The sequence below is a fragment of the Salvia splendens genome, chromosome 2 (genome assembly GCF_004379255.2).
Source record: "Salvia splendens isolate huo1 chromosome 2, SspV2, whole genome shotgun sequence".
Lineage (NCBI taxonomy): Eukaryota > Viridiplantae > Streptophyta > Magnoliopsida > Lamiales > Lamiaceae > Salvia > Salvia splendens.
In genome coordinates, this window is record NC_056033.1 from 8,646,023 (window position 1) to 8,672,926 (window position 26,904).

At 36.6% G+C, this 26,904-nt stretch overlaps 3 protein-coding genes across 8 annotated transcripts; 2 read left to right on the plus strand and 1 right to left on the minus strand.

The window, feature by feature from the left end:
* Positions 1 to 369: 369 nt before the first annotated feature.
* Positions 370 to 4,504, plus strand: LOC121787089 (J domain-containing protein spf31-like). Its single transcript, XM_042185714.1, has 9 exons — positions 370 to 620; positions 1,910 to 2,000; positions 2,090 to 2,150; positions 2,698 to 2,775; positions 2,926 to 2,999; positions 3,271 to 3,384; positions 3,730 to 3,837; positions 3,986 to 4,024; positions 4,294 to 4,504. Exons 1-9 carry the CDS (start codon positions 493 to 495, stop codon positions 4,378 to 4,380), a joined length of 780 nt encoding a protein of 259 aa, XP_042041648.1. The 5' UTR covers positions 370 to 492; the 3' UTR covers positions 4,381 to 4,504.
* Positions 4,505 to 4,539: 35 nt separating this feature from the next.
* Positions 4,540 to 13,714, minus strand: LOC121787054 (serine/threonine-protein phosphatase BSL3-like). Of its 6 annotated transcripts, none has more exons than XM_042185702.1 (22): positions 12,790 to 13,714; positions 12,254 to 12,314; positions 12,058 to 12,136; positions 11,891 to 11,970; positions 11,670 to 11,764; positions 11,498 to 11,597; positions 10,197 to 10,266; positions 9,640 to 9,741; positions 9,469 to 9,550; positions 8,910 to 9,089; positions 8,237 to 8,356; positions 8,083 to 8,170; positions 7,754 to 7,982; positions 7,478 to 7,648; positions 7,039 to 7,277; positions 6,614 to 6,698; positions 6,436 to 6,534; positions 6,162 to 6,361; positions 5,983 to 6,058; positions 5,425 to 5,560; positions 5,184 to 5,323; positions 4,540 to 5,087 (listed from the first exon to the last, which is right to left on the minus strand). In XM_042185702.1, the coding sequence occupies exons 1-22, from the start codon at positions 13,211 to 13,213 to the stop codon at positions 5,004 to 5,006; spliced, it is 2,940 nt and encodes a 979-aa protein (XP_042041636.1). In that variant the 5' UTR covers positions 13,214 to 13,714; the 3' UTR covers positions 4,540 to 5,003. The 6 variants fall into 6 exon arrangements, with proteins under 6 accessions (XP_042041636.1, XP_042041629.1, XP_042041622.1 ...); XM_042185695.1 differs by having other exon boundaries at positions 7,754 to 7,985; XM_042185688.1 differs by having other exon boundaries at positions 4,540 to 4,939; positions 5,024 to 5,087; positions 7,754 to 7,985; positions 8,083 to 8,356.
* Positions 13,715 to 18,476: 4,762 nt separating this feature from the next.
* LOC121772656 lies at positions 18,477 to 19,695 on the plus strand. Its single transcript, XM_042169847.1, has 3 exons — positions 18,477 to 18,848; positions 19,077 to 19,188; positions 19,232 to 19,695. Exons 1-3 carry the CDS (start codon positions 18,477 to 18,479, stop codon positions 19,693 to 19,695), a joined length of 948 nt encoding a protein of 315 aa, XP_042025781.1.
* The last annotated feature ends 7,209 nt before the right edge of the window (positions 19,696 to 26,904 follow it).

Here is a 26,904-nt window from a genome sequence, read left to right on the forward strand (position 1 = left end):
ATTTATAAAATTACTAGATGAATGGTGTGGTGTGGTATGGTTTAAAATTCCGAAATAGTAGTATTAGTATTCTGTACATAAAAGAAAATTTAACACTACAAATAAAAGTATGTACATTATTATTAGTGGACGGCGATACATAAGTTTTACTAACGCAAAATAGAGAATAAAAATAATTGAAATATTATTAGTAAAAAATAAGTTTATTTTATTAGTGATAGAAATCTAGCAGAAATGGAGACACAATTTTTTTGGCCTATTTAAAATATAAAGATAGAATTATTAATTATAGAAAGTAAATGGAGTATGTGTATTTTGTAGTAGTATTGTTTCTACAAATTATAATGAAATTAAACTGAAAGCCCTAATTTATTTCCTCAGAGGATCTGCAGAAACTCTATACCAAATTAAATTGTTTCTTTTGTCATTTTTCTGAGCTTTTATATAAATTTACAACGGGAATTCGGGAATAGAGAAGATCAGAAACACCCGATGGGTGACGTCAGTGAAGCCACCTCCTCCGCAGCTGCAGCCGCTGCTTCCGCCCTCAACGATGATCTTCTTCTCAAGAAATTCTTCGCCGAGGTCAGCGAGGTCGAGCGCGATAACGAAGTCAGCAGGTTAATCTTTAAATCAATACTTCGCGGTTTGTTAAACAAAAATAATAGTATACTCCATTTTTAATTTCTTTGCAGCATGTTTTTGTTTGTTATCAGAAGAAATTGCTTCTTAATATTGATAGAAAGAGCATGTAATTTGTTGTGTCATGTACCTTTCATATGTATTGTGTATTCATTGGACGCATATCTACACGGTTTTCAACCTAGTTGTATTTGTTCCTGATAAATTTTGCAAATGGAACCTTTTGGTGTTTCCAGTTTCAATTGAATTTTAAGCTGATGAAATTGGGAATCTGGATGATGGGATCTAATAGTCAGCAAGATACATTCTTCAGTCTTCCTATGCTACCAATTTGTGTTGCTTTTGATACTACAATCACCTCTTATATATCTTAGGTGCCTAAGTCTTATTGCTGCCAAAGATTATTGATCTCTTATTGGCTACACCCCTGACTCGTTATGAAAGGCCAACCAATGCACGGTGCAGTTGGTTTTTCATGTTTGATTCGGATGGGTACATATAATTTGGTTGTTGCGGTACGTGATTTTTCATTCGTGCGAAAAGTTCTGATGAGAGGGGAATAACTAGTTCAAAGTGCTCAACTTCTTTCTTTTTTTTATCAGTTACTGTGGGATGCAGAAAATGTATTTAAATTCCTTTGTGCATCTATGCTGTTTTTCTTCTCTAGGGCTTCCAATTTTGTCGGTGACATAATGTTAAAGTGTATAGCACCATATAGATAATAGAGGGTAGAGAAGCTTTGACTGATCAATTATCCAATGTCCTTCTAGCTAATAGTTATAGCCTTCCTTATTCCCTAAGGACCTAGGTCTCTTACGCTGAAACTAAGATTGCCTCACTTGCATTATTTTACTAGTAGGTTTCTGATTCTTTGTTCAGAACAAAGATGTTCATCTATTAAATTTGTGCTTGTATGTTTTGAGGATGCCATTGTTATAAATATGTTATCTATGTTGGTGACATCATTTATATATACATGTCATCAATTGATGACACATGATGACATGAACGAACTATGCGATGAGACAACGGCAGATTTTAGAATTAGTGCTACCTTTGCTGAATATATTAATGGAATGGTTACTACCAATATATATGTGAGCTCAATTTAGCATTTTGGGCATGATATTTGGAAGCAGAGTTTGTTGTTTTTGTCAAAGTTATTGACCTATCTGCTAGAAGGTCATTCTCGTTCAATTTAGTTATACGAGTATATATTAGTGATTTACTTCCAGCTGACATATCATTTAATGTTTGGCTGATGTAGGATCCTTTCATGTTTCAAGTTAAATGCTTTCGAGTATCTTAACCTCCCATTTACATCCTCTGTAGACGATGTGAAAAGGCAATATCGTAAGGTGAATATCTAATTTTTATGGAAGTGCTAAGTACAGATTAATTGTATCTGTGAGAAATAATTGCAGGTTAAATGCTATTTTTTTTACAGTTATCATTGCTTGTTCATCCTGACAAATGCAAACATCCTCAAGCGAAGGAGGCATTTGGAGGTAGTTTTTGCTGTTATTATTTTCTGAAGAAAATATGTACTTATTTTAGTGTTAATTTTGAAATCTTTGATACTACTTCTTTATAGACTATGCTATGAGTAGTTTAGTGTTTGAGTTTTTCAGATTCATACGCTTTATTATGTGCTTTTTCATATTCACACACTTAAATATGTGCTTAATTCTTGATTAATATGTCTTCATCAAAGTCTGGTTAGTACAATCGATAGTGGTCCCTCACTATTATAGATAGTAAAGTGATAGTAGTACAAACACAAACCTTAATCTTGGAAGGAAGCAATATTGTTTGATCAGTAATATACCAATTTCCACTTCTGACAATGTGGCCTTGACTGGCACCACAAGCTTAATGCAATTCTTGGTCAAACTCTATACTAATATTATTATTCCATGTTACCAATTTGGTAAAAAAATACCACTGCTGTCTCTGAGTTATTGTTCACACTATAAGAATCTTCCTCCAGCTACTGCTTTTTATTAAACACAAATTCTTTCAATTCTGAAATTGGACTTTTGTTTCTCTGAACAGCATTAGCTAAAGCTCAACAACTGTTACTCGACCAACAAGAGAGGGATTATATTCTGAACCAGGTTAATGCTGCAAGAGGTACCCTGATTTTTTTCATCCTTTTCTGTGATGGAACAGACTAGTTTCTCTTTCTCACCATTCATCATGTTTTTACCTTTTCTTTGGCTTGTAATAGTAGTCTACAATAATGAATTTCTGAAGAGGCTCATGATCTAATATATGTTGCAGAGGAACTTAGAGCAAAAAGGAAGAAGCAGCTGAAAAAAGACACTGCAACCAAATTAAAATCATTGGTGGATGAGGTAAAACCATTTGGCTTAACTCAAGTAACTTACCTGATTATCTACGTATGCTATTGAGCTATTGAATTTGTTAGTTTTACTTATATTCACAAAAGATAATACTATCCATTCTCTTTTAAGGAGTATTGTTACCTTTGTCCCTCACATGCCACTATTATTTCCATTTGTAATGAAGACAGTTCTTTGGCTAGTTATATAATTGAACTCAGGCACTATATAGAAGTTGAACATATTACCAACATATTTTGTGTGCATTATTATGCAACAACAGGGGAAATATGAGCAGGAATATGAACGATCGGAGGAATTCCAGCAGCAGTTGAAATTAAAAGTTCGAGAACTCTTAACAGATCAAGAGTGGAGAAGAAGAAAGATGCAGATGAGGGTATGCTGCACTGTACAACCTAATAATATATGTTTTGTGTTAACAAAAACCGTATCCTTTCAGTTTATTTTTTCTTCTAAAGAAACCAAATAAAGCTGGAATCTCTTTCTATATCACAAGCTGACTGCACCACCAGAGGGGGGGAGGGGGGTATTTGAAAGAAAAATAATACAAAATACAAATATAAAGGGGTTATATGTAGTACCTCCAGGGATTTGTTGTATCAAAACTTAGCTCAGTTTCTCCGCAAATATAAGCATACTCAGTGGCAAATTTATGTACATGGCTGTTATTGGATTCTTTTTCGGTTTTGTACTGAGGAGTGTCATCTTATGGGTATGTTAGATATCAGAGGAAGAAGGTAGATTAAAGAAAGACGAAGAAGAAACAAAGGAGATGTGGAAATGGAAGCGTGAACACGAGGAGCAGTGGGAAGGGACAAGAGAAAAGAGGGTTAGTTTCTCATACATGTATTATGATTGTCTGCGATGCAGAGTAATTAATCATGAACAAAAGTGTCTTCAATTTAGATTATTACATACTAGATATTCATTACCCTTCCAGTGGTCAATTAATTATGAGTTTTATTTTCAATCAACAGGTTTCTAGCTGGAGGGACTTCATGAAGGGAGGAAAGAAGGTAAGATCATGCCTCTTACAATTGCTTTTTTTGTTTAATACATCATACATGCATATCTAGTGTTCATTTTCCAAAGTGAATCGGTTCTAGTGAACTTTTCTTAGTTAAAAGAGAGTTCGTGGACTTCCATCTGTATTAAGATTAGGTCCTTGAGTAAATTTTGCGTTTTAGTACATGGGAGTTTTTATATTTTCATCAAAATTTTATTTAACCCTTGAGTTTGGCCCGTAGCACGTTAAGTTGAGAAAATTGTCTTGGTACTTTTACAGGCTAAGAAGGGTGAGCTTCGACCACCAAAGCTCAAAACAGAGGATCCAAACAAATCATATGTTCAAAGACCACTCAAACGAGGGTGAAACTAGTTACTGTTTTAACTTGTCTCTGTTGTGCCCCAATTTAACTAGTCATCTTTCAGCCGTAGATAAAACTCCATTTATTTGATTGTAGCATGTACAATATTCATCCCATGCAGTTTCATCATATTTGTTGCGTAGTATTATTCGAAACAGAAAATGTTGAAAGGACAAGAAGCTCGATTTCCCCTTTCCATTAGATATGTCTGAAAACAAAATGTCAACCAAAAAGGGGATGCTTTTTTTCGGATACACAATATTCGAATAAAAATAAGAATTCCACAAAGTACAAACACCCCCCTATTACACATGGAGAAAACATCTCATACCTCACCAATGATGATAAAAAAAAAGGCAATAATACATGTACATGGACCAAAAACTTAGAGCAAATGAGACTCAGCAGCTATCGCACGGCTCAACTTGCATGTCAGAGCAGGTCGTTCTGGAGCCCCGATTTGCCTGCATCACAGCCAAGTGCAGTCCTGACTTCTCCAGTCATCGTGTGCAATCCGCAGAATAGATTCCAGAAGCACTGTGGGATCATGCTATGTACAAGCCGCTGGAAATCCCAGGTGTTAGCATGAGCTTAGAAGAAGAGTAAGAAAACATTCTGCAAGTGGAACCTAAATCCAAGCGAGAGAACCTCGGTCATTAGCAACTTGAGGGCGGCCTCTGGTTGGTGTCGGTGGTCTGTTAGCATTCAGCTCCTGATTCCAAAGGGAGATATGATCAAAATCGATGCATATGCTTTCAAAGACGTGTTGCCGATTAAGAATGTATGCATAATTATTAAACTAGTGTACCTGCATCCACGTGTCTTCTATCTGGCGTTCGGGAGAAGTTTCAGGAGATGAAATTGCGGGCGGCAAGGGATGAATTAGTTTGGGTACAACCACTAAATCTCTACCCAAAACCAAAATTGCACCGGCATTATTTGCAGTACCTACAGATATTTTATAATTAATAATATTATAACCACAATAAGAACAAGCCAACAACTGCGTAGAGGGTATAACACAGTCCACAAACCAAGTTAGAACATACCACAGTAGTTTGTTGCTGAAAAAAGTGTGATTAAGTGCCCCTGAGCAAATCTTTCAAATCCATCCATCACACACTCATGTGCTCGAACAATTAACTGGAGATCATTGTTATTGCAAAATTCCATAACACGATCGGGCTGAAAAACAAAGAAACTTTTATTAACAATGGAACAACAGAGATCCTATGATGAACACTGTAACTTTCTATACTAGACTCTAGACTTGAATAACAAAACATCATCATGAAAAAAAAATTGAATACGTATGAAAGTTGTACAAGATAAATACACACTGAAGAGTTAGTATAAAAATACTGACTTCGTGTGATCAATCAAAACATAACTTGAACTTATGGGAATCTCAAGCTAACGAAGTTGTAGCTCTTGCAACTGTTGTTTGAATTGAATTAGATAATAGAAGGCGGCTCTACTGCAGATCTTAAAACCATTTTTAACAGAAAAGAAATAGGTCTCTTCACAAGTAGAATAAAAAGTCCACACACATATATTGTGCATGCACAGAGAAAGCGAGAGATAATTAACTGTTGCGGGAAACGTACCCCAAAGGTTACCAACCCAGGACCTCTAGCATTTGGCCGCAGTCCTTCTACACTGTCATTTTCAGTGGGATCAGACCTACAAGGAAACATCCACATAAATGTTAGTACAAATCAATAAATTATAATAATAATAATAATAATAATAATCATTAAAAATATGAGTAAATGCACGCACTAACCATAACAAGTCCATAAGAACTAAAGATCCCGCTTCCATTGCAATTGGGCGTTGAATACTCTCAATCTGTTCAATATGGTTTATCGATCTCCCAATACCGCCATGCATACAAATGATCTTTTTCTCGATTAGAGCAGCAAGAGGAAGCCAGTTGAACAGTCTGTTTATCCGATGCCATGCCCATATTCCATCTCTCTCACCCTGTTCAGGACACCATTAGAAGGCCTATGTGTTAATCCCATGTAAAGAAGAGAGTATAAAGTGTTGTGATTTACCATACGCTCAATGCACTCGATCCTAAAGCCAAATAGTGCATTAATATCTGCAGCTTCATGATTACCACGAATTAAATGAATTTGATGGGGATGCTCAACCTATATATTTGAGAAGCCAGTTTGTCAATATGTACAAGATTAATAGTAAGTGAGATAGAACCCAACTGAAAGTTGATACCTTCATTGCAAGGAGAAGGGTTATAGTTTCCAAACTATGTTGGCCACGATCAACATAATCTCCCAAAAACAGATAATCAATATATCTGATAATAGACGTTACATAGTCAACAACTTAGTATCAAATGGTACCAAAATTTGATAGATGGAAGATTTGCAAGTTCTGTGTTTTGTGGGTATGCTTCATGAATTCATGCATTCAGACAAAAAACAAATGTGCTTGCATTATATACACACATGTATACATTAACTCAAAGGGAATGTGATCATGCAGCAGAAGTTGTACATTAGTGAAGAGTGGTAATAGTGATAATGGGTACCAAATCAGCGAGGCATATTTACAGGATATGCAAGTACATGTTGCAAGACCTGAACAGTCAGGATACTGTAGCAGCATAATGAAATTTATAGAGTATAAGAACATACGCTATGTCTCCAGCAGTCGAAGGTGATCCATACTCATCGAAAAGTCGCATTAAATCCCCAAATTGGCCATGCAAGTCACCAAATATCTTAATAGGGGCCTTCAGCTGCAGTACACTAGGTTCACTTGCAAATATCCTTTCAGCACTATCACAAAGATCTGCAATCTCATTGCAATCCAAGAAAAATTGTCTACGAACTGGAGGTTTCCAACCACGAGGTTTCAAAAGATGAGCAATCACCTGGTCAGGTAATCTTCAACTTTAACACTTCTTTTATCAATATAGAATATAGGAAACAACTACCATGATCTTAAATGAGTTAAACCAGTGAAGTGTCAGGCCAAGAAAATCTAAGGGGGACTATTAGGAATGTAAAATATGTTGTTAATTAACCAGATAGCATACCAGAATATATTTTTACTGTCTTATGGAAAATATACCTTCTTTGGTACACTGTTAATTGACATTTGGCGATCTAAAAGTTTTCTAGCTGCTGTTGCACTTTCTGGAGTTCCATAGCTGACACGCCGGCCTTCATTTTCAAACTGATCAATTGAAAGCTGTCTCACCATACCACCCAAAGCACCACCAGTCTCCGCAGCTACAACCACCTGGAAATTATCAATAGCATATACTTATAAACAGATTCAACCACCCTATACCCAAAAACCACTCAACATCGTCTAAAGCAGGCATTTCCTTATAACAACACTTACTGCTCGATGATGAAGCCTAACTCCAGGTGGGACTGAATCATTTGACATAGAATCAGGCTTGATCAGAGAGGATATTTCCTTCCCACTGGGGGTAGCCTCAGCCCCACGATCTCTATCAGGCAACTCAACTTCTCCGTTATGTCGAGCTTTGGCAGCTGCTAGTGCAGCAGTGATAGCCTCAGCTTCTGCTGCTGCAGCCTCAACTAAGTACTCAACACCTTTGCTTGATCTTCTGACCAGGAATACCATAGTTAGTCACTGAACTTGAAGCCACCCAGATAGGCAAAGTACAGAATGAGATCATCACAAAAAACAGTTCATATAATTACCGGGAACCTTGGAGCATTGCATTTTCTGTGCTTATATCTGTATAAATATCACCATTTACAGGAGGGGCAACAGGATTTCCAACCACGACTGCACCATCGGCAGCAGCATCAGACACAGGTTCCCCATTTCTGTACTCAGTAAATCCATATCTACCTTGTAACCTCCCCTGCTGTATATTGGATGCTGCTGCAGCAGCAGCAGCAAGAGAAGCTGCACTAGTTGTCTCTGCAGCAGCAAGGTCTTCAGCAACAAGCAAGTCATCTAGCAGCACCCCTGTGGCAACAAATATTTCCAACTATTATCATAGACTGCATTCTCAACCATCACGAATTTTTATATATGAATGACATGCAATCTGAAAGTTTATACAAGAATTTCTTCCTGAACACCTTCATGATCTAGGGGCCACTTAGCTGGTAAAGCAAAGGAGGCAAATAAAAATCCCAATACTGTAATAAAGAAGCAGCTTAAAATTTAAGTTTACAGACTTGAGTTACCATGATCATAGTACATTAAATCATTAAAGGTCTCCTTTATTTACATCCAACACAAGCATAACATAACTTGACAGCATAGCAACATAGTAATTATAGTCGGAATATCATCTACAATTGACTAGATATAGAAGCCATTTCAGTTTAAACTTTAAATTCCAACTCGAAATATGTTAACTTCCTCAGGCAGGTTAACAAATTTTGATTCCTTGCAGTCAAAAAACATTAAATAGAAATTATAATATAACAATCGCAGTTAGCATAAATTATAAAAGCTAGGATGGCAAGCAAATAATGTATAGCATTTCTTTGCTGAAGGTATCTTGTCTTACCACCACGCAAACCACCATAGATGAAGATCAAATCACCAACAGCAGAAGCAGCATGCCTACATCGCCTCGTCAATTCAACCGCTGCATCCCCACCAGCAGCATCAGCACTGAATCTTCCAGTCCTTGGACTAGTAACAACAGACTTTGTATCACACCAGACTCCAGCAGCAGTATCCAAAACTACACAGAGAAGTAAGTATGAAAGGTATGCTTGACATATTAACTTCATCACCTTGTTTAGAATAACTCAAGTTTCTCTTTTCAAACATCTCTTTCAATTTTCAATTTTTTTAATAGCCATTTACCCACAAATATAAAGTGACTCGTCAACAAATAAATATACAATCAACCACATATTTTCAATTTTAATCTACAACTATAAAATCTCAAGAACATTTAAACGGTCACAATTGATTAATACACTTCTGCAAAATCCAATACAACTTCCCAACCTGCAGTAGATGTACTGAGAACTAAAAGCTTGGAACTGAATAAAAACAAAAAACCCCTCAATTATAAGTAGACGACGAGACATATCAACAGCAAACTTAGTAGGTACCAGCAATGCTTGATGAGTCCTCTACCATCCGTCCACCGCCAAGAGCCCCACCAGATACATGAAGGCGTGCATTAACAAAAACCTAGTTACAAGATTACAGCTATAAGTTTTTCAACTGAGATGATGAAAGACAAGTGATATGAACACATAATGTCACAATAAAGAACTTACAGCTGCATGTTGATATCTTGGAGATGGAGAAACACCAGGAGCAATGGCCCACTCCCAGCGACCATCTCTATGTTTGGCAAGCCCATATGCACTAGAAAGTGGCTGCACAAGAGTAGAAATGTAAATGGACCACCAGTAAAATGAGGCATTCTCACTGCAAACAACCTTTGTTAAAATATTATTACAACAAACAATTCGATGATTCATTCAGGTAATTGACTTTGTCAATGCTACTGTATATATAATAATTAGTCATATGCTCGTTTTTGAACTATTATTATAGTTGTTCATGCATTAGTGAGGAGATAATGGGAACTACTAGCCCTCCCCCAAGATTACTTTGTCACCATCGATATTGGCAGCTCTAACGCAAAACAGACTGGACATGATTACTGTATTTTGCACCTTGTGCAGTATGTACTAGTCAAAGATAGCATGCAAGTACATCATTTGAGTGGACAATGCAAATGATATTATGATTAAAGATGCCACGTGAAGAACAGCATGATGGAAAAAAAATGAAGCAGACACTTTGGTTCATTGGTTGCCATACTAACCACACTGCTTGCATCCCTCCCACCACAAAGCAGAAGAAGACCATCAGAGCGTGCACTTGCAGTAGCATACCTGGACAATCGAGATGCAAGACAAAATATTTTTGATAAGTCAGTTTAGATAGGAGTCAGTTCCACATGTGGCACACAAGAGGAAACAAGAGGTTTTCTATTTGAGCGCACTGGAAAGTAAACTATAGTTCCAAACTTAGATGGCAACCAAATATATCTTGAGCCAATTCAGAATGTACTTTTTTCTGAGAGCATATGAGATTTAGTTCAACAAGCATGAAATAACCCAGGTAGTACGCCCTCGAATTTGCCACATGCAATGGATTCTCTAACTCAGAGAGTTGAATCAGAAAAGGGCATGCATGTCCGATACTTAAACCAAACAAATCATAAATAATTTTGACATAACCAAAAACTAAATTATGAGAGACACGTATTAAAGATATAGTTAGTATTCCGGGCATAATAACAAGTGCAGAAGTCCCACAGAATGATAAATCTGATCAAACCAAGTATATATGAAAATGAAATGTAATAGTAATTGAATATTTGGGGCGACTCCCTGTCAAATAGACTCTATAAAAACAAAAGCATAAGCTTGCATAAATAAGAGTTAAGCAAATTTATTACATTCAGGTGCATGAACAGTTACAACTTCATAAATGGAACTGATTTACTGATCCAGAGGCAGTAAAAAACAGGAGAGGACGCATCAGAAATATAGGGATATTACCGAACATTTCTATAATGTGTGTATATCTGTTGGAGCCTTATTTCTCTCTGAATAGCAAATTAAAGGAGTCATAAGAAGATATGCTTTTTACTTAGTACCAATGTTTGACGAGCATGTATGCAAGATAACATAAAACTCAATTTGGGAAAGTTTTCCAAATGTAAAGCCACAAGGGTGCAAAGAAGAATGATGTACTACATTAAGTAGTAGTATTACATTTGATTTAAATCTGCCAAAGTGGCATTAAGAAACATTTGAAGGAACACATAGGGGGTGTTTGCTTTGATTTCCAATTACAGTTCCCAATTTTAGTGTATTATGCAGTTTAAGAAGTAAATTGCTTTATGGGAGAACATGATTATTATGGCATGATATGCATGTTTGATAAACTTTCAACTTTTAATTTGTCGTATGAATATTTTTGTGGTTAAAAGATGAGTTTAAGCAAGACCAAACAGGACGTCATTAATTTAGATAGAAAATGTGAAGAACGAAGGGAAAGAACATGAATGGAACGAAAAGAAATTGAGAACTAAAGGGTCACAAGTGACAAACTCACATGCAAGGTGGCGGACCTTCACCCTCCGGTTCCAGTTTCCGCCATTCGTATGGCTTTGCAGCAGTGTCCAGAGCCCATACATCAGCTAAAGGACGTTTACCTAAGAAACACGCACAAAATTATTTTCTTACAGAAATAACAAATTGGAGAAGGACGAAACCAAAATGCTAACCATCATTTCCGCCAATTGCCATAAGATACCTTTGACCAACCAAAGCCATGACATGGCCATAGCGAGGCCCTGGCCCAGGACCTTGAACCACAACCCTAAGCAAAAAAGAAAGTTCAGGTGACACAGATGAAAATAATTTGTTACTGTAATAAAGAAGGAATGTGTGAATTAGTTGTAAATGTAGATATATGTGCATTACTTCAATTGTAGAAAATACTAACCTATGCCATCTCGGCCGTTGTTGAGTAAGGTCCAAAACATGAAGATCTTCTGCAGACAAACCTGCTGGACCAATCCCACCCTGCAAGGAGAACGATGATAATGTGAGAATGCATGCATAATTGAAGAAAATGAGGCAACTTTTAAAACACAACATTTGTCCACACACCTGGATAACAACCATGGTACCTACAGTAGTTGCTACATGAGCTGCCCTAGGCGTGGGTGGTTCTCCAATTGGAGTAATTCTGTAAAGATTTTAAGATATAGCCTTTAATGGAAAGTTCAAAATAACAGAAAACATGCCCAAAACAATCAGAAATGAAGAATAGAGAACATGATGATAATTTAATAACTAAACTTACCTAGACCATTTATTCGTCAAAACATCATAACAGTGTACATCAGCAGTGGCACCAGCCAACCCTACAACAAAAACCATGCTTCAGTATCATTGATAGATTTGAATTCAAGAATTACAGGAGAACCAATTTCAGGTACATTGATGCTAACTTTGTGTCTTCCCGGTTACAACAAAAACATGGATAATGGGTAACTAACACACACAACCTACAGATCTCAAATCTCCACTGCTAGCTCTTGTCATAGCGATAAACTAATCACAAATTCACATTTCAACTCCAAATCTACAAGATGATTCTTTCAACAGCACTCATCAGAAATTATAGCTGCTATCGTGGAGGTCTTAGCGACATTCAAAATCAAGATATCCATTTCGAACCATAAACAAGCATGAACACTAATCAAATCAAGCACAAGATCCACGCAAATTATCATCTTTCAGCATATATATAACAAAAAAATTAGACATGCCGATAAGCCTTTGAAATGTACAATCTGTGTAATCAACGAAAACAATACAAAATTAAACAGCACATACGAATTCCTGCACTTCCGGCTGACGAGGGAGTTCCTGAAGCGCCAGAATTCCCTTCAAGTGCTGTGGCTCCTCCGAAAAGAATTAGTCTGGGGCCTATATATCCAGGAGTCCCCTCCTCCCCAACGGTAGGTACGGCTGTCAGTGTATGGCCACACCGCGGCCCAGGACCATCCTCCTTCTTGTCCATTATAGCGGTTACCACAGTATAAGTAGGCGCACAGCGTGGGCCCGGCACCGCGGCGCCTCCGGCACCACCACTATTACTGCTATCATTAACTTCATCGCTGTTACTACTCTGCTGCTGCTGCTGCTGATGAGACGACGAGGAATCGGATTCGGTTGTGTGGTCCCCACCATTAGCCGTAGCGGGCTGCTCTGATGGATCGTGATCGGGCTCTGTAGCCATAGCCGCATCCACGTCCATTTATAACTTAAAACCCTAAATTTCAAAGCTTTACACTAAGATCGGAGCTCCAATCCTCATCAATTCGCATTTTCAATCTTCATTCTGCCAGAAGAGAAAAGCAAGCCCTAGCTTCGATCCTAGAAAATTTTCGCCCAGATAAAATAATCTATCTATCCAGGAAGCCGTGATGAGGAATTCAACTGGAGAGGGGGCAATCCAAACGCGCACTTCTCTCTATGTCAAACCCAATCGTGTGTGTGTGTGTCTCTACAAAAAAATATACATATAATATCTGGTCTGAAGAAAAAGAGGAGAATTGTTATATAAATTTGAGTGAAATTGGTATGGGTTTTGTTACAGTAGCGGTATAAATGATTGGTGAAGTGCGTGTAATGTGTGTACGGCACTCCGACTAAACACTGCGGCGGCGGAATAACGACATCTTCGGAATGCCCAACTTCGTAACTTCGAATTTCGGTACAACCTTCACTCAACACTGTACAACTCCGTGTGTTTTCAAATGCTGAACTAATTGTTTCAATTTTCAACATAATACACTGTTATACACATTTACAACAATTACAGGGGTAAAAGATCCAAAAATAATACTTCCGTTGTCTCATTTCAAGTGATTGACTGCTTTTCGACACGTGTTTGATGAAAATGATAATAAATAGTTAAAGTGGAGAGAAAATAAAAGTAAGTACTATTCTATATTATTCTCTTTCTTACTTTACTTTATCTTCACTTTAACTATTTATTATCAAATCAATCGCTTGAGCTGGGACGGAGGGAGTAGTAATAATGTTAAATCCAAAATGAATATTTTAATGACGGCGTTAAGATATTCGATTTACTATGCGAAGTACTTAGCAACATAATACGTCACTTTGCCCTACGTGAAAATAGCTTAATTATATTGAGATGATTAAAAAATGAATATGACTCAATTGTAATGAGATAAATGGAGTATGAGTTTCGTTGTTGAAATCATATATCCAAATATAACTGTTAAATATTTGAGCGTTCAAAGTATTTGAATTATTTTTTTCTTTAAATTAGTCTTAAGCTCAAGTTCATAACCAAATAATGACTAGTTCAAAATTCTTATTTATTGTAGTACTAATATATAGTACTAATAAATTCAATCGATTTTCTGTGCAGTAAAAGTTTTACCAGACAAGATATTGGAATATGGTTTATGCTAACCATCACCCATGAACAAGTCAAAATGAATGCGTACATTACAATCTATGCATTTTGGAAAAGTCATTTTTTCACGAGTTCATCTATATAATTGTGAAAGCATGAGAGTCATGTATATCTTGTTATACGTAGATGGATGTTTCTCAATAGCCATGTTGAATAGTAGTCAAATCCACAAAATGCAACAGCCAATTTATAGTACTTTAAAATTCCAATGCATGGCTAAAGCTCATTATGAATTAACAAGATTTTCACGAGGCTTTGTGATTTTTTGTAAAAGCAATTCTCATATTTTGAAACTAAAGTAGACCGTAGTAATGACCCTATCCAAAAATCTCTAACAAAGTAAAAACACAAGAACCTAGAATTCATGTAGTCAAACATGGTTTTGCAAGCCATCGCAATCCATTATTCTGCCATATTTCTGCAATTTCCATGTGTATACTACTCCTATATTGCATTATGCCTAACATTGTCAATTACTGAAATGTAGAAGCCTTCATTTACATATTTTATGCAAACGTAAACTTAATTAAATAATGCAACTAATGTTGTGTTATCATGCAATTAAATAACAATATTGATAATAAGGAAAAAATTATACAAAAATAAAAATTGAAAGAAAAGAAAACATTTATAAAAAAATCAATAAGGAAAAAATAAAAAAATGATTAAAACTAAAATTACAAAGAAGGTATCTATGAAATATTTAATATCGTTTCAGGTATAATCTGAATGTTGTTTATTAGTAGATGCATAGTCAATGAAAAAATGCCCTCTGCTCTTAGTACTATCACTACTATACTACCTAAAAGGGTATAAATGTCCAGGAATAATACAAAAGTCCTTTTTAACTTTTAACGTTATTACACGGGATTAAATTTGTACTAGTATTTAATGTAAGAAAAATCAAATTTTAGAGTAATTTTTTAATTCAGCAGAATAAGAATCTAAGTTTAAATTATGTCAACATAGATCAAAATTTGAGACTCTTTTTTTTAGCTTCGTTCTCATCCTCACTAATCAAACTACAAGTTAGTTTTGAAGGGACCAAAGAATTTTCTTAGCGACATAGATCTTGGGATCTTTAAATATAATATTTTTGCAATTTTTATTACAAAAACTATGAATTTTATTAAATTGTACAATCACAGATATCTATTACTGCAAAATCTTGATTCTTCTTGTCATTGTAAAATGGAACCGATAAAATAATGGTTGGTCACAGTATAAAGCAGCCTAACTGGGTTTTGGGTTTAAGTAAAGTATTAATTAAACATTAATAAAGACAGATTAAAAATAACAAAAGATTCCCTTATTTGATACCTCAAACAGTCAAACTGAACAAGGTTCCTTACAAGACAATACCTTATATTTAAATTATCCACAACTTTTTAATGGCCAAGTTTAAGTAGTAATTAATTTATGGGTTCGTTTATTATCCATATTAGCCATAGATAGTCCTCCCTATCTACCTAATTTCCATGTTTGATTTCCATGTTAGCAATCTATCTGACCCGGTTCAAAGCAGATATCTCTGTCGGAGGTGCACCATGTGATTGTCCACAATCAACAAATTGAAGATTTCGAATTTCAATCAATTGACTTGAATACCCATTCATTTACTCCATCTCCATCTACTGCTGCCACAATCAACAAACAATTGCAGATTGGCGACGCGTTTGGTGAGAAACTCTAATTCGAAAATCTTGGTGGTCGTAATTGCTTGTGTGGTTTATAATTCATATATTGAGATTGTTGAATCCAATTCGAATATCTCACCGCGTTTGCCTTTATTTGTAGGTTGCAAGCTAACGACCTGGGTAAATCGAACGCCGAGGAGCCATGGCCGGCCAAGACGCTGTTCTGAAGGTAATGTCTTTCAACTGTAGGTTGTAGGTGTTAGGGTTTTGTATACTAGAAATAACCTTTCGAGTGATCGAATACTGTAAAACTCTATATATTCTTTTTCAATGAATGCAACAGATTATTTTTGTCATAATGTTGTTATGTTTTACATTTAATGGATGTTTATTGCATATTTAAATGTATAAACGAACGTAACAAAGTCTAAGTCTTTGTTTTAGTAGACCGGTTGTGGGCGTCGTCCACTTTAAGGTAACACGGTCAGTTCTGAACAAAGAAAAATAAGAATTTCACAACCTAGATAGGCCTAGACTACCTATCATGAAAGGCTGCAATGTCAGTCCGCATATTTCTAAGCCTTATTGAAATAAGATGACGTTGGTGTTGTATAGCCCTGAATTGGATCTAAACGGCAAGACGAGTCTCTATGCTATCTACTGAAAGACGAGGTCTTGATAAATAATTTCTTAATCAATGTATGTTAGCATTGAGCATACGATATTGATTATCTACTACTTTGACTTACCAATAGGTGCGGGTTTTTCGTAACCCAATGATCCTGGTATCTTGGGTAGTGGCAATTAATATCTAGCGGTGCTTGGATTGCTATTATATTGAATCGTGCGCGAGGTGAGTCTCGTTTGATAACATCCACAAGAGGAGCTCGAAACAAGGTTTTATTATTCGGAACCTAGCTAGTTGGAGTTTGATTACTCTATGAATGAATAATAAATTAGCGTTTCTTGCTAAGTCAACTCTTGGAGTATATAATATGTTAATTAATTAAGTCCATAGCAGACATTGATTAATTAATGAATATTTCTATCTTAAGCGCGGGAAATAAATTGCACACAAATGGAAACCCAGAATACTTGTAATTTCAAATTTGAATGGGCAGTGCAATATTACTTCTTTAGTGGCTGACTGTAATATTCCAATATAAGCTTATATTAAATTGTGGGTTCAATTTAATTAGTAAAAAGCTAATTGGGGGAGGCCATATCCAAATTCTTCCTTAGATCCCTGATTGGGCCCAATATGTGACTTAATATAAATGGGAGAATAAAGGAGACAGAAAATACACTTGTTTTTCTTAAAAAAAATTCGTCCCCTCTTATTCCAATGAGAGGAACGATTTTTGTTCTCCCTCGGTGAGCAGGATTCTGTCTTCTTTATTTAAGTCCTAGTATTCTGGTGAGATTTGCCCACACAAATATCAGTTTACAGTCTGAGATACCAGTCAGAAGATCCGAGGTCGAGTACTCAAGATCTTCACGTGGAGAAGATGTAAGACATCTTCGATTCTTAAGTGAATTAGCAAGGTAAGTTGCCTTACTTCGTAGCAAGCATGTTTTAAGTATTATTTATGCTAAAGCATGTTTAAATTCAAGTTATAAGCATGATACATGTGATAATTACGCGAATAGAGTTTATCTAAATAATCTGCTAAATAGATCAGTTTTTATGTGATCCGTTTGAACGCACGCTTCCGCTGCCAACCCCTACAGTAGGTTGTAATATGTATATGAGTGTGATTGTATGAATTTTGGAAGAATAAATAGAATTGATTCTAGCTGTTGTTACTGATGAGATGGAAGTCAGTGTGTTTATTCTCATTTAATCGACATTGGAGTTCATTATAGAGACCTTGAATATAGAAATTTGTGGTTTTGTAAATACGCTATGAAATAAATTTGCTCCCGAGTACCCATGGCCTTCACAATTTGTTCCTAAATGGCCGATTGTATGCTATTATATGCATATGGGGTATGATTGTATGAATTTTGTGGCATAAATTGAATGGATTTGATGCTGTTATTGATGAGATTGAAGTCCTTATATTTGTTCAGTTGATTTATGCATCTATTTTGTTATGATGACAGGGTATATGCATTAACCATTCACTTTATGCAGTTGATTTATGCATCTATGTTATGTCTTTGTGATGACATTGTAAAGTGATGATTCTGATGTGATTGTTTGGCATTTGTTATGATGCTCTGGTGTTTGAAGCAATTTGAGCAAGATTGTTGAGAATTCTTCATGTAGGTGGATCAAAAGGAACCAACCGAGTTATTGATTTTGCTTGAGGAAATACTAAGAAATCATCAGATAAACATGCTCCTTGTAAGCATGTTTATCACTCTGTCCAGCACCAATGCACATAAACGGAAACGGGGAGGGGGGAGAAAGAATTACACCAGAGGAAATGACTGACTCCATTCCTGCTCATGTAAAGCAGATGGACAGGCTTGTCCGGGTTTCTAATCGTTCATGTATAGACAATTTGTGGATGGATAGAAACACTTTCGGTAGATTATGTCGCATTCTACGTGCCCGGGCTGGATTAAGAGACCAAAAATTTGTCACCGTTGAGGAACAAGTTGCTATGTTTTTGTCCATTCTAGCACACTACAAAAAGACACGGGTTGTGGGGCACGATTTCATGTGTTCTTCTGAAACAGTGTCTAAATACACACATATGGTGCTCCGTGGGGTGCTTACTTTGCATGAGTTGTTATTAGTGAAACCTGAACCGGTTGGTGATGACTACACGGACTCAAGATGGAAGCGGTTTAAGGTATGTGAAATATGTTGTCCGCCATATTTTTTTATTTTTCCCAAACACTGTGCTGACTCCTCAACCAAACAATGTTGTAGGGTTGTCTAGGAGTTTTAAATGTGACGTATATACACGTACGAGTGCCCATTGCTGACACACCACATTATCGTAATAGAAAGGGGCAAGTATCAACAAACACACTTGCAGTGTGTGATCGACGACTTCGGTTCGTTTACGTTCTGCCAGGATGGGAGGGTTATGCTGGTGATTGGAGAATATTACGGGATGCAATCAGCCGGCCTCTCGGGCTTAAAGTATCCAAAGGTAAAACAGTCTGACATCTGTTTTAGTAAAGTGGGTAGGCTTGACACTCACCTTTTCACATTCTTTCACATTTGTAGATTGCTATTACCTCTGCGACAATGCTTATGCCGATAGCGAGGGATTCATCACACCGTACAAAGGCGTTCGTTACAATTTGAAGGAGTGGGGTCATGGAACCCAAGCACCGCAAACAGCCGAGGAATTATTCAACTTGAAGCACTCTAAAGCTCAGAATATCATTGAGCGTTCTTTTGCAGTTCTCAAGATGCGTTGGGGAATACTTCGCAGCCCAAGCTTCTACCCTATCGAGGTCCAAACGGGATTGATAATTGTTTGTTTCTTACTTCACACTTTTATACGCACTCACATGGAGGTGGATCAGTATGAGGAATTGGTAGGAGCTCAGCATGAAGACGGGTATGAGAGTGATCATGATGACCCTGTGGTGCCCACGATCACTAAGGTCGAGCCAACACCAATGTGGACGAAGAAGAGGGACGACCTAACTGCTGCAATGTGGGCTCAGAGGACAAACGTGTGATTGATGTGGTTGAGATTATTCATGAGAAAACATATTACTTTCTATTACTGCATTGAACTGTTTCGTAACATACTTATTAACACAATGGTTTGTAAGTAATGCTTATTTGTGTGACAACTTATTACCTAATGATCGAACTTTGAGGCATTTTTTTGGGCAAGATTAATATTAAACTAATAGTGCATTTCATCTGCAAATTATACAGTATCCGCAAAAGTTATTTCAATGGCAAAACGAAGATTAATTACCTTACAAGCCTCGTTGAGCACCGTATCAGTCAAATAGTCATCATTCGATCGGTTCCCAGTTCCCAGCTTGATCACAGTAGAAAGTAGCAACGTATCCATCGTTGCGTTCCATTTTCCCCGGTAGAAGAAGGTCGCTTGAGTAGGAATTTGTGGGTTCATTGCTCCTATTTGATGAGTAGTGGGTTGTAAAGTTGGTTTGGATTTTTACTCAACACGACACCTTATGTAATAGCTGAGGAAACACCCCTTTCTACAACTCCATAAATGGTTTTCCTTGACCTATTAAATCAAGTTAGATAAAGGTCATATCCAACAAAAATTTACTTCCTCCACCGAGCTCGTTTGCTACTAGGCATCCATCAAGGTCATTAATTGGAGTATAAGATGACCATTCGAGATCATGGAAAAAAAAATTTAAGCTCCTATTCATTATATTTTATATTTTAAAAAACACGCACATTCGTTGACTAATATAGTAGAAATCCTTTTATTTTTCCTATAAAATAATCCTTTAATTTTTTCCTATTTTTTTTCCTATAGGCATGTAACCCCCTATCTCTTATATCTTATTTAAGAAAATTGGTAGCATAACTCATGTCTCATGATGTGTTCCATTTACATTGAATTGTTGGCATAACCGAAATTGCGTTATTTTATAATTGGTTGCATTATCATAAAGTCCACACTTCTTCCACCACAGTGTTCACGTATGTGTACACGCTTCCTTTTAATGCATTCATCAATTGCAAACCAACCCATTCCACTGTTTTGCAGCCTTTGCCATGGACAAATCTTGTCATCGTTGTAAATGGGGTGGGTGTTGATAGGGGAAGAAGGCCAATAAATATGTTAGCCGAGGTCTCAACATGTGCAATTTTCATTGAAGATATCTATGGCGGACGACGACTCCTATGGCACCTACCATAGGCTTCCTTCCTTCATCAAAGTGTTTTCCGGAGCTCGCAACAAAGAGGAGATGGTATGCTTCTTTTTCTGCTCACTTTTCACATTTTCATGTTGGCTAGATTGAACTGCCTTACCAAGTGTATCGTGTTTGTAGCGACTACCTCCACAATGGGTTGCGGAATGTTTTCCGGAGCTCGCAACAAAGAGGAGATGGTATGCTTCTTTTTCTGCCCACTTTTCACATTCTCATGTTGGCTAGATTGAACTGTCTTACCGAGTGTATCGTGTTTGTAGCGACTACCTCCGCAATGGGTTGCGGAACATGGGGATGACCTACCATTTGACTGTCGGCTCGTAATGCCAAATGGAACCCGATGGCCAGTCCGTTTACTGAAAATAGCTAGTGGGTGCCACTTCTGCGTTGGATGGTCTGAATTCTGGCGTGGGAATAATATTGCCCATGAAGAGAAACTTGGCTTCACCCTCGTCGATGTGGGGATTTTCCATGTAAAAAGATACAAGTCGGGGACCGGTTGCCCACCACGCGGTGATCTCGAAAGTGAGTCTCTTGTGAAAATTAATCTGTTATTTGTTTTCAGTTTAAAAACATAGCCTTATATAGTGCCCTTACTCATATTTGTATATTAGCGTTGACTAAGGAGGAGGACGACGAAGAGATCTACACCCCCGACATTGATTCGTCGGACGATTATGCCCCATCCAACGTGGAATCGAAGTCGGTAGACGACAGTGACTACGACGATGAAAGGGGTGAGCTTGATGACGATGAGTATCCCACATGGATGTTGAAGCTGACCAAGTCAAATATCAAGCGAACCATAGAAATTCCGAATGACTTTTGGCAACTCCACGTCCGTGCATTTTCTGGTTGACGGGCAAACATGGTGGCTATTTCTCAAACATAGCTCGGGCAAGATCTAGATCAAGCATGGTTGGCATCGCTTCAAATATGCTAACGCTTTGTTCCCGGGTGTTCGTTGCCATTTTAAGCTCGTCGATGCTCAAGACATCCAGTTCTATGTATGGTTTGATCGGCCTTAAGGATCTTGTGTGTTTTTATTGTGATGCGGCCATGTTCTTAGTTTTTAAGGTTTGTTAGGGCACCCGCAACGCGTGCCGCCGGCGTTCCGCGTGCCGTTCCGCCGGAACGGTTTCGCCGCGGAACGCGTTGCGGCGCACCATTCCGCTCCCATTCCGTTCCGGGTGCCGACGGCACGGAACGCGGCACGGCTTGTGCCGCCACGCGCTGGGGCGACGTGGCGCTCCCCGCTTCGTGCGTGCATCCCACTCGCCGGCCCGCGAGTGGGACACGTCAGCGATGACGCAATAATTAATTTTTTTTTAAAAAATTGATTTTAAAAAAAAAAAATTTGTTAACGGTAATATTACCGTTTTTTTAACTTTTTTTGTAATGTTGTGTGTTTTTTAATAAAGTGTGTTTGTTTTTTATTAAAGTGTGTTTATTTAAATTGAATTGGGTTGGAAATAAAAAAAATGAAATTGAATGAATAGTAATTTAAGGAACGGTTAAGGAACGGTGGGTTGCAGGTTCCGTTCCTTAGTTAAGGAATGGAGTAAAAAAGTACAGTGGGGCCCTCAAATAGTGTTTTAAGGAACGGTATAGGAACGGTATAGAAACAGCGTTGTGGATGGCCTTATGTCTGTGTCCAATGTGGTGTGCGAATTTTCCCTTATGTAGTAATGCCACCACTTGTGTATTGTAGTTGCTTGTATCCACTGTCATGTTATCAATATTAAGTTAATGGCATTCTGTGAAAGTTTGCAAAGTCTCATACGTTTGATGGCAAGCACGGTCCGCTGGGGAGCATAAGAAGGCAATCAAAAGTATTTTATAAGATTAACAAAATGAATATCAAGACACCAGATGTTTATATGCATTAGAATCACAAATTCTAGAGTGATAATATTAATAAACCAAAATACAAAACGTGTCCATGCATCCCCATATTAAACGCCAAAAAATTCAAATCATTACATCGGTCTCTAGAAGGTCGAGCACAAATGTCGGTCGCGCCCATTCATCCAATCCCCTAAACAGATCCATAAGCTCAGGCTCCTTGACTAACTTTTTTGCGGCATAAAATTGTTGTATGATGGTCAGCCCGGGCATGCCTTTCAGCTGATTGAAGACCTCGGTTCTCTTCGTGCTAAGATCAAACTCATAACCAATTCGGTTAGAGATGTCCTTCAGCCGCTCATTGGTGTCTTCATGGATGTGATTAAACAAAACAAGGACACTGTCCATCTTGTCCTCAGCCTTCCTCTTCTTCGGTACTTTGTTTTGTACCCTCGGAGTTACTCTCACAGGTGTCGGTGCCGAAGTGCTCTCATCTACCATCTCTGGTAGAACACCGCTAGGAAAAACTTCATCAGGGAAGAGTTCCTCTAAAGTAATTGGAGAAGACTTAGCTGAACTTTCACCCACAGCAACATTAGAACCATATATCTTTTGCACCGCCTCCCCAGTGTCCATGCCCTTAACCCCCTCCGCACGGTCCTTGCCGAAAATCTCCTTCCAGTCACTCAACATAGGCCACGACTTATTCCTCATAAACTTGGCATTGCTATCTTTCTGCCACACACATTAAATCAAATACACAAATTACAAATTTTACAACCAAATGAAGCATGCATATGGTAATAGTGCTTATGATAATCTAGTTGCATGAGCATGACTGTTAAAATTTAGAACATAATATGCTTAAGGACTTTAAAATCGTCATGGGAACTCCTGCTGTCCCATTTTTAAAGTTTAAGTTCTGCTTTTAAAAAAAAGTTGCTTTCATTCTTTCTAACCAGAATGCTTTACACTTCGAAGGGACTCGCAATGATTACTTCCCTAAAGGAATTCGTTCTCTCACTGCCTAGCACCATTATATTCTTAAAATTCTCTATTTTTTATAATTGAATTCAGTATACATAACTGCATAGTTAATTGTGTTGCATAACATCAACAAAGCAATTTGGCAATAATAACAAAATCTAGGCAATTATCCACGAAGGATATAAACTATGTTATTGGTTGCACCCGAAACATGGGAAAATATATCAACACATATATCCAAACAACTAATTAAACTTGCAAATACCCAAACAATATTACCTGCACAACTTGTGCCCATTGTTCATCATCGATATCTATCTTGTACTCACCATCCGCATTGAAACCAACTCCACTACGGTCAAGTATTTGCATTAGCGAATAGTAATTCTTTTTCCAAGAAGTGATTTTCGACTTGATGTGAGGATGAACAACAATATCAGCTTTTGGAAATTCACGTTTCAGTACCTCCAGTGCACGGGTTAGATAACCTGAAAGGAAACCATTATCCGACTTACATCCGGTTGCAGCCAACTCCTTCATAGCTGACATAAGGATCACCTCCTCGCGTTCTATCCAACAACGTCTAGCGACAGCTGCTATTACCCCTTTGTTGGTAACCATATCCGAGCTACCTGCAAAGAGAATGCAGTTATCTATCACGGCTATATATACTACGAAGAGTAAGGGCGCTTAGATGAAGGCATTATCCTCTGGTAATGGACTGCCGTCGGTGTTATTACCGCTCTGGTGTTGAGAGGTCATTACAACAAATGATAGTGATGATAAGAGCCTAGTATGACTGGCAGCACAAAAATTAATTAACAAACAAATTACTAATTCAAATTCTATGGATGCAGATTGACTCAAATAAGCTAAAACAAAAGACTAAACATAAGGTTGGCCACAAAGCAAAGATGAAATGATTGAAATAAACCAATTGCCCAAATTGAAACCATGAATGAGCTTCGACGTGTTCACCCACATCAAAGTATAAAAACGAATACATACATGCACTTCTTATGCAATTGAATTGATGACCAGTTGTATAAATTTCATGAAACAGGAATACATATGAAACCATTGGATAACAACATCAGAAATAATCTTCAACTAGCTTTGCGAGTACATGTCGGTGGCTGGATACCCTCATCTACGAAATACATACAACCTGAGATTACCGAGTGGATTGAACTTCAGAGGAGCTGCACCAGCCAGTCGTCCGTCGTTGCCACTATATTTGAGGAGATATGAAATTGGTGGTCGGGAACTAGGGTTTGACGGCAAATTTTAGTTCAGAGCCAAATTACGGGAATGAGGACAATCTGGGAATTTTGAAAAATAAACGAGGATAAAATCGTAAATGCATGTGTGTATCTCAAGTTTGGCTATCTCATACCAAACAGAGTGTTTACAAACTTGTGATATGTGTCTGTACAAACAAACATATGGATGCGATTACTAACTCCAACCCTAAACATGATATTGGAGGTTACAATATTGTAACCTATGTTAGGCCATCATGGAAAACAAACGAACATATACTATACATTTGTAAAGACAAAGACGACAAACATTGTTTTCTCTAAGAACTGTTAATTAACTGTGATTTAGATGAGAGGATCATAGGCTCTCAGATAGTTCTTACACTTAATCTTAGTTATATATTCTTCACTTTTTCTTGGACTATTTGGTTTGTGGTTTAAAGTATAAAAGGCAGCGTTTGGCTGCCCAAGTAGTTGAATATGTCAAATTATTACACTTTTTCTATACATGTGTGCAATGGGGATATAGTCTTTACGGAAACAATTGGACGCACATGTATTATTAATGGCATTAATTTGAATGATTATGTATTTATTATGGTAATTAAGCCTTACATTAGACTAGCGTATCTTTGTCATAGTATATAGTGTAGGAGTACTTACATTAGATTCGAACAATGGTTCATATTCTATACTGCTTTTGTTGCTATTCATTAGTCAATCATACTTAAGATTTTACCTTGATTACCTTTTTGGAATCTTTAGAATGCTGCTGGATTCAATTATTTTATTTGAAAGAGTACTACTCCAATATACTTCTATTTTATTATCTGCATATAATCTGAAATTAGATTAAACAGAGCCTCGAATATGCAAGACAAGTGTACATATATTAACAAGCAAAAATAAGATTTATTAAAAATGTCTAACACTGAAATGTCAACATAAACTTATTTGATATTTTAATATATTGTGTTGCATGGATGTTTAAAATGTCAACACAAATTTATGTTGACATTTTTAATAGAATGAACATCGTTTTTGGAACATCAACTATTCCAAATGAGCAAATTTGGTCCGTAATATTTCATAATATCTTTTAAGATCCATCAACTAGAAGTTAATATAAATTCAACTACTTTTTAGCTATTTCCAATATTTTATGACCAAAGTACCCTTAAGGCCATGAAGGGCAATTCAATCTATTTACCCTCCCATTTTCATTAAAGTATGTAATTTGGGATAGTTGATGTAAAAAAAAAAGATGTTCCCTCTAATTTTAATTTTAAAATAAAAATATCTTAATGATATTAATATTCTATTATTACTATTAATTATTTACGTTTAGTTTTACTTATTTGTAATATTTTAAATCATTATACTATATTTAATATTAATAGTGAAATAACTTAGATATAAATATATGTAAACATTATACTTATACAATATTTGTATATAAAAGTAGTTCAATTTATTAGATGGAATATTAATTTTTCAATCTTAAAGTTATACATAGAATATGTTATTTTTAAGTGCAATACAAAATTGATGATTAAAAATAAATTAAAATTTATTAACATACATAGAATCTTAAATAATTAAAAGAGCTAAGTTTTATTTTATCTACTCTTATGTAGTAATTGTAGTCTAAAAAAAATTAGTTGAAATTATCAATAATCAATTTAATAAAAAAGACAATAACATTCTTAGCTGAATATATGATTAATTTAAATCTATGATTGTTTAATTAAATAAAAAATTAATAGTTGCTATCAATTGTTTAATATCACTATGTCGCGTCTTAATATTATCATTAGACCATTTACAACATCATGAAAATTGTTCATGGTTCTCATATCTATTTTCTTGACTATTCGTGAATCATATTTTTTCTACTTTATTAAATTTTTATTTCAATGTAGCATAT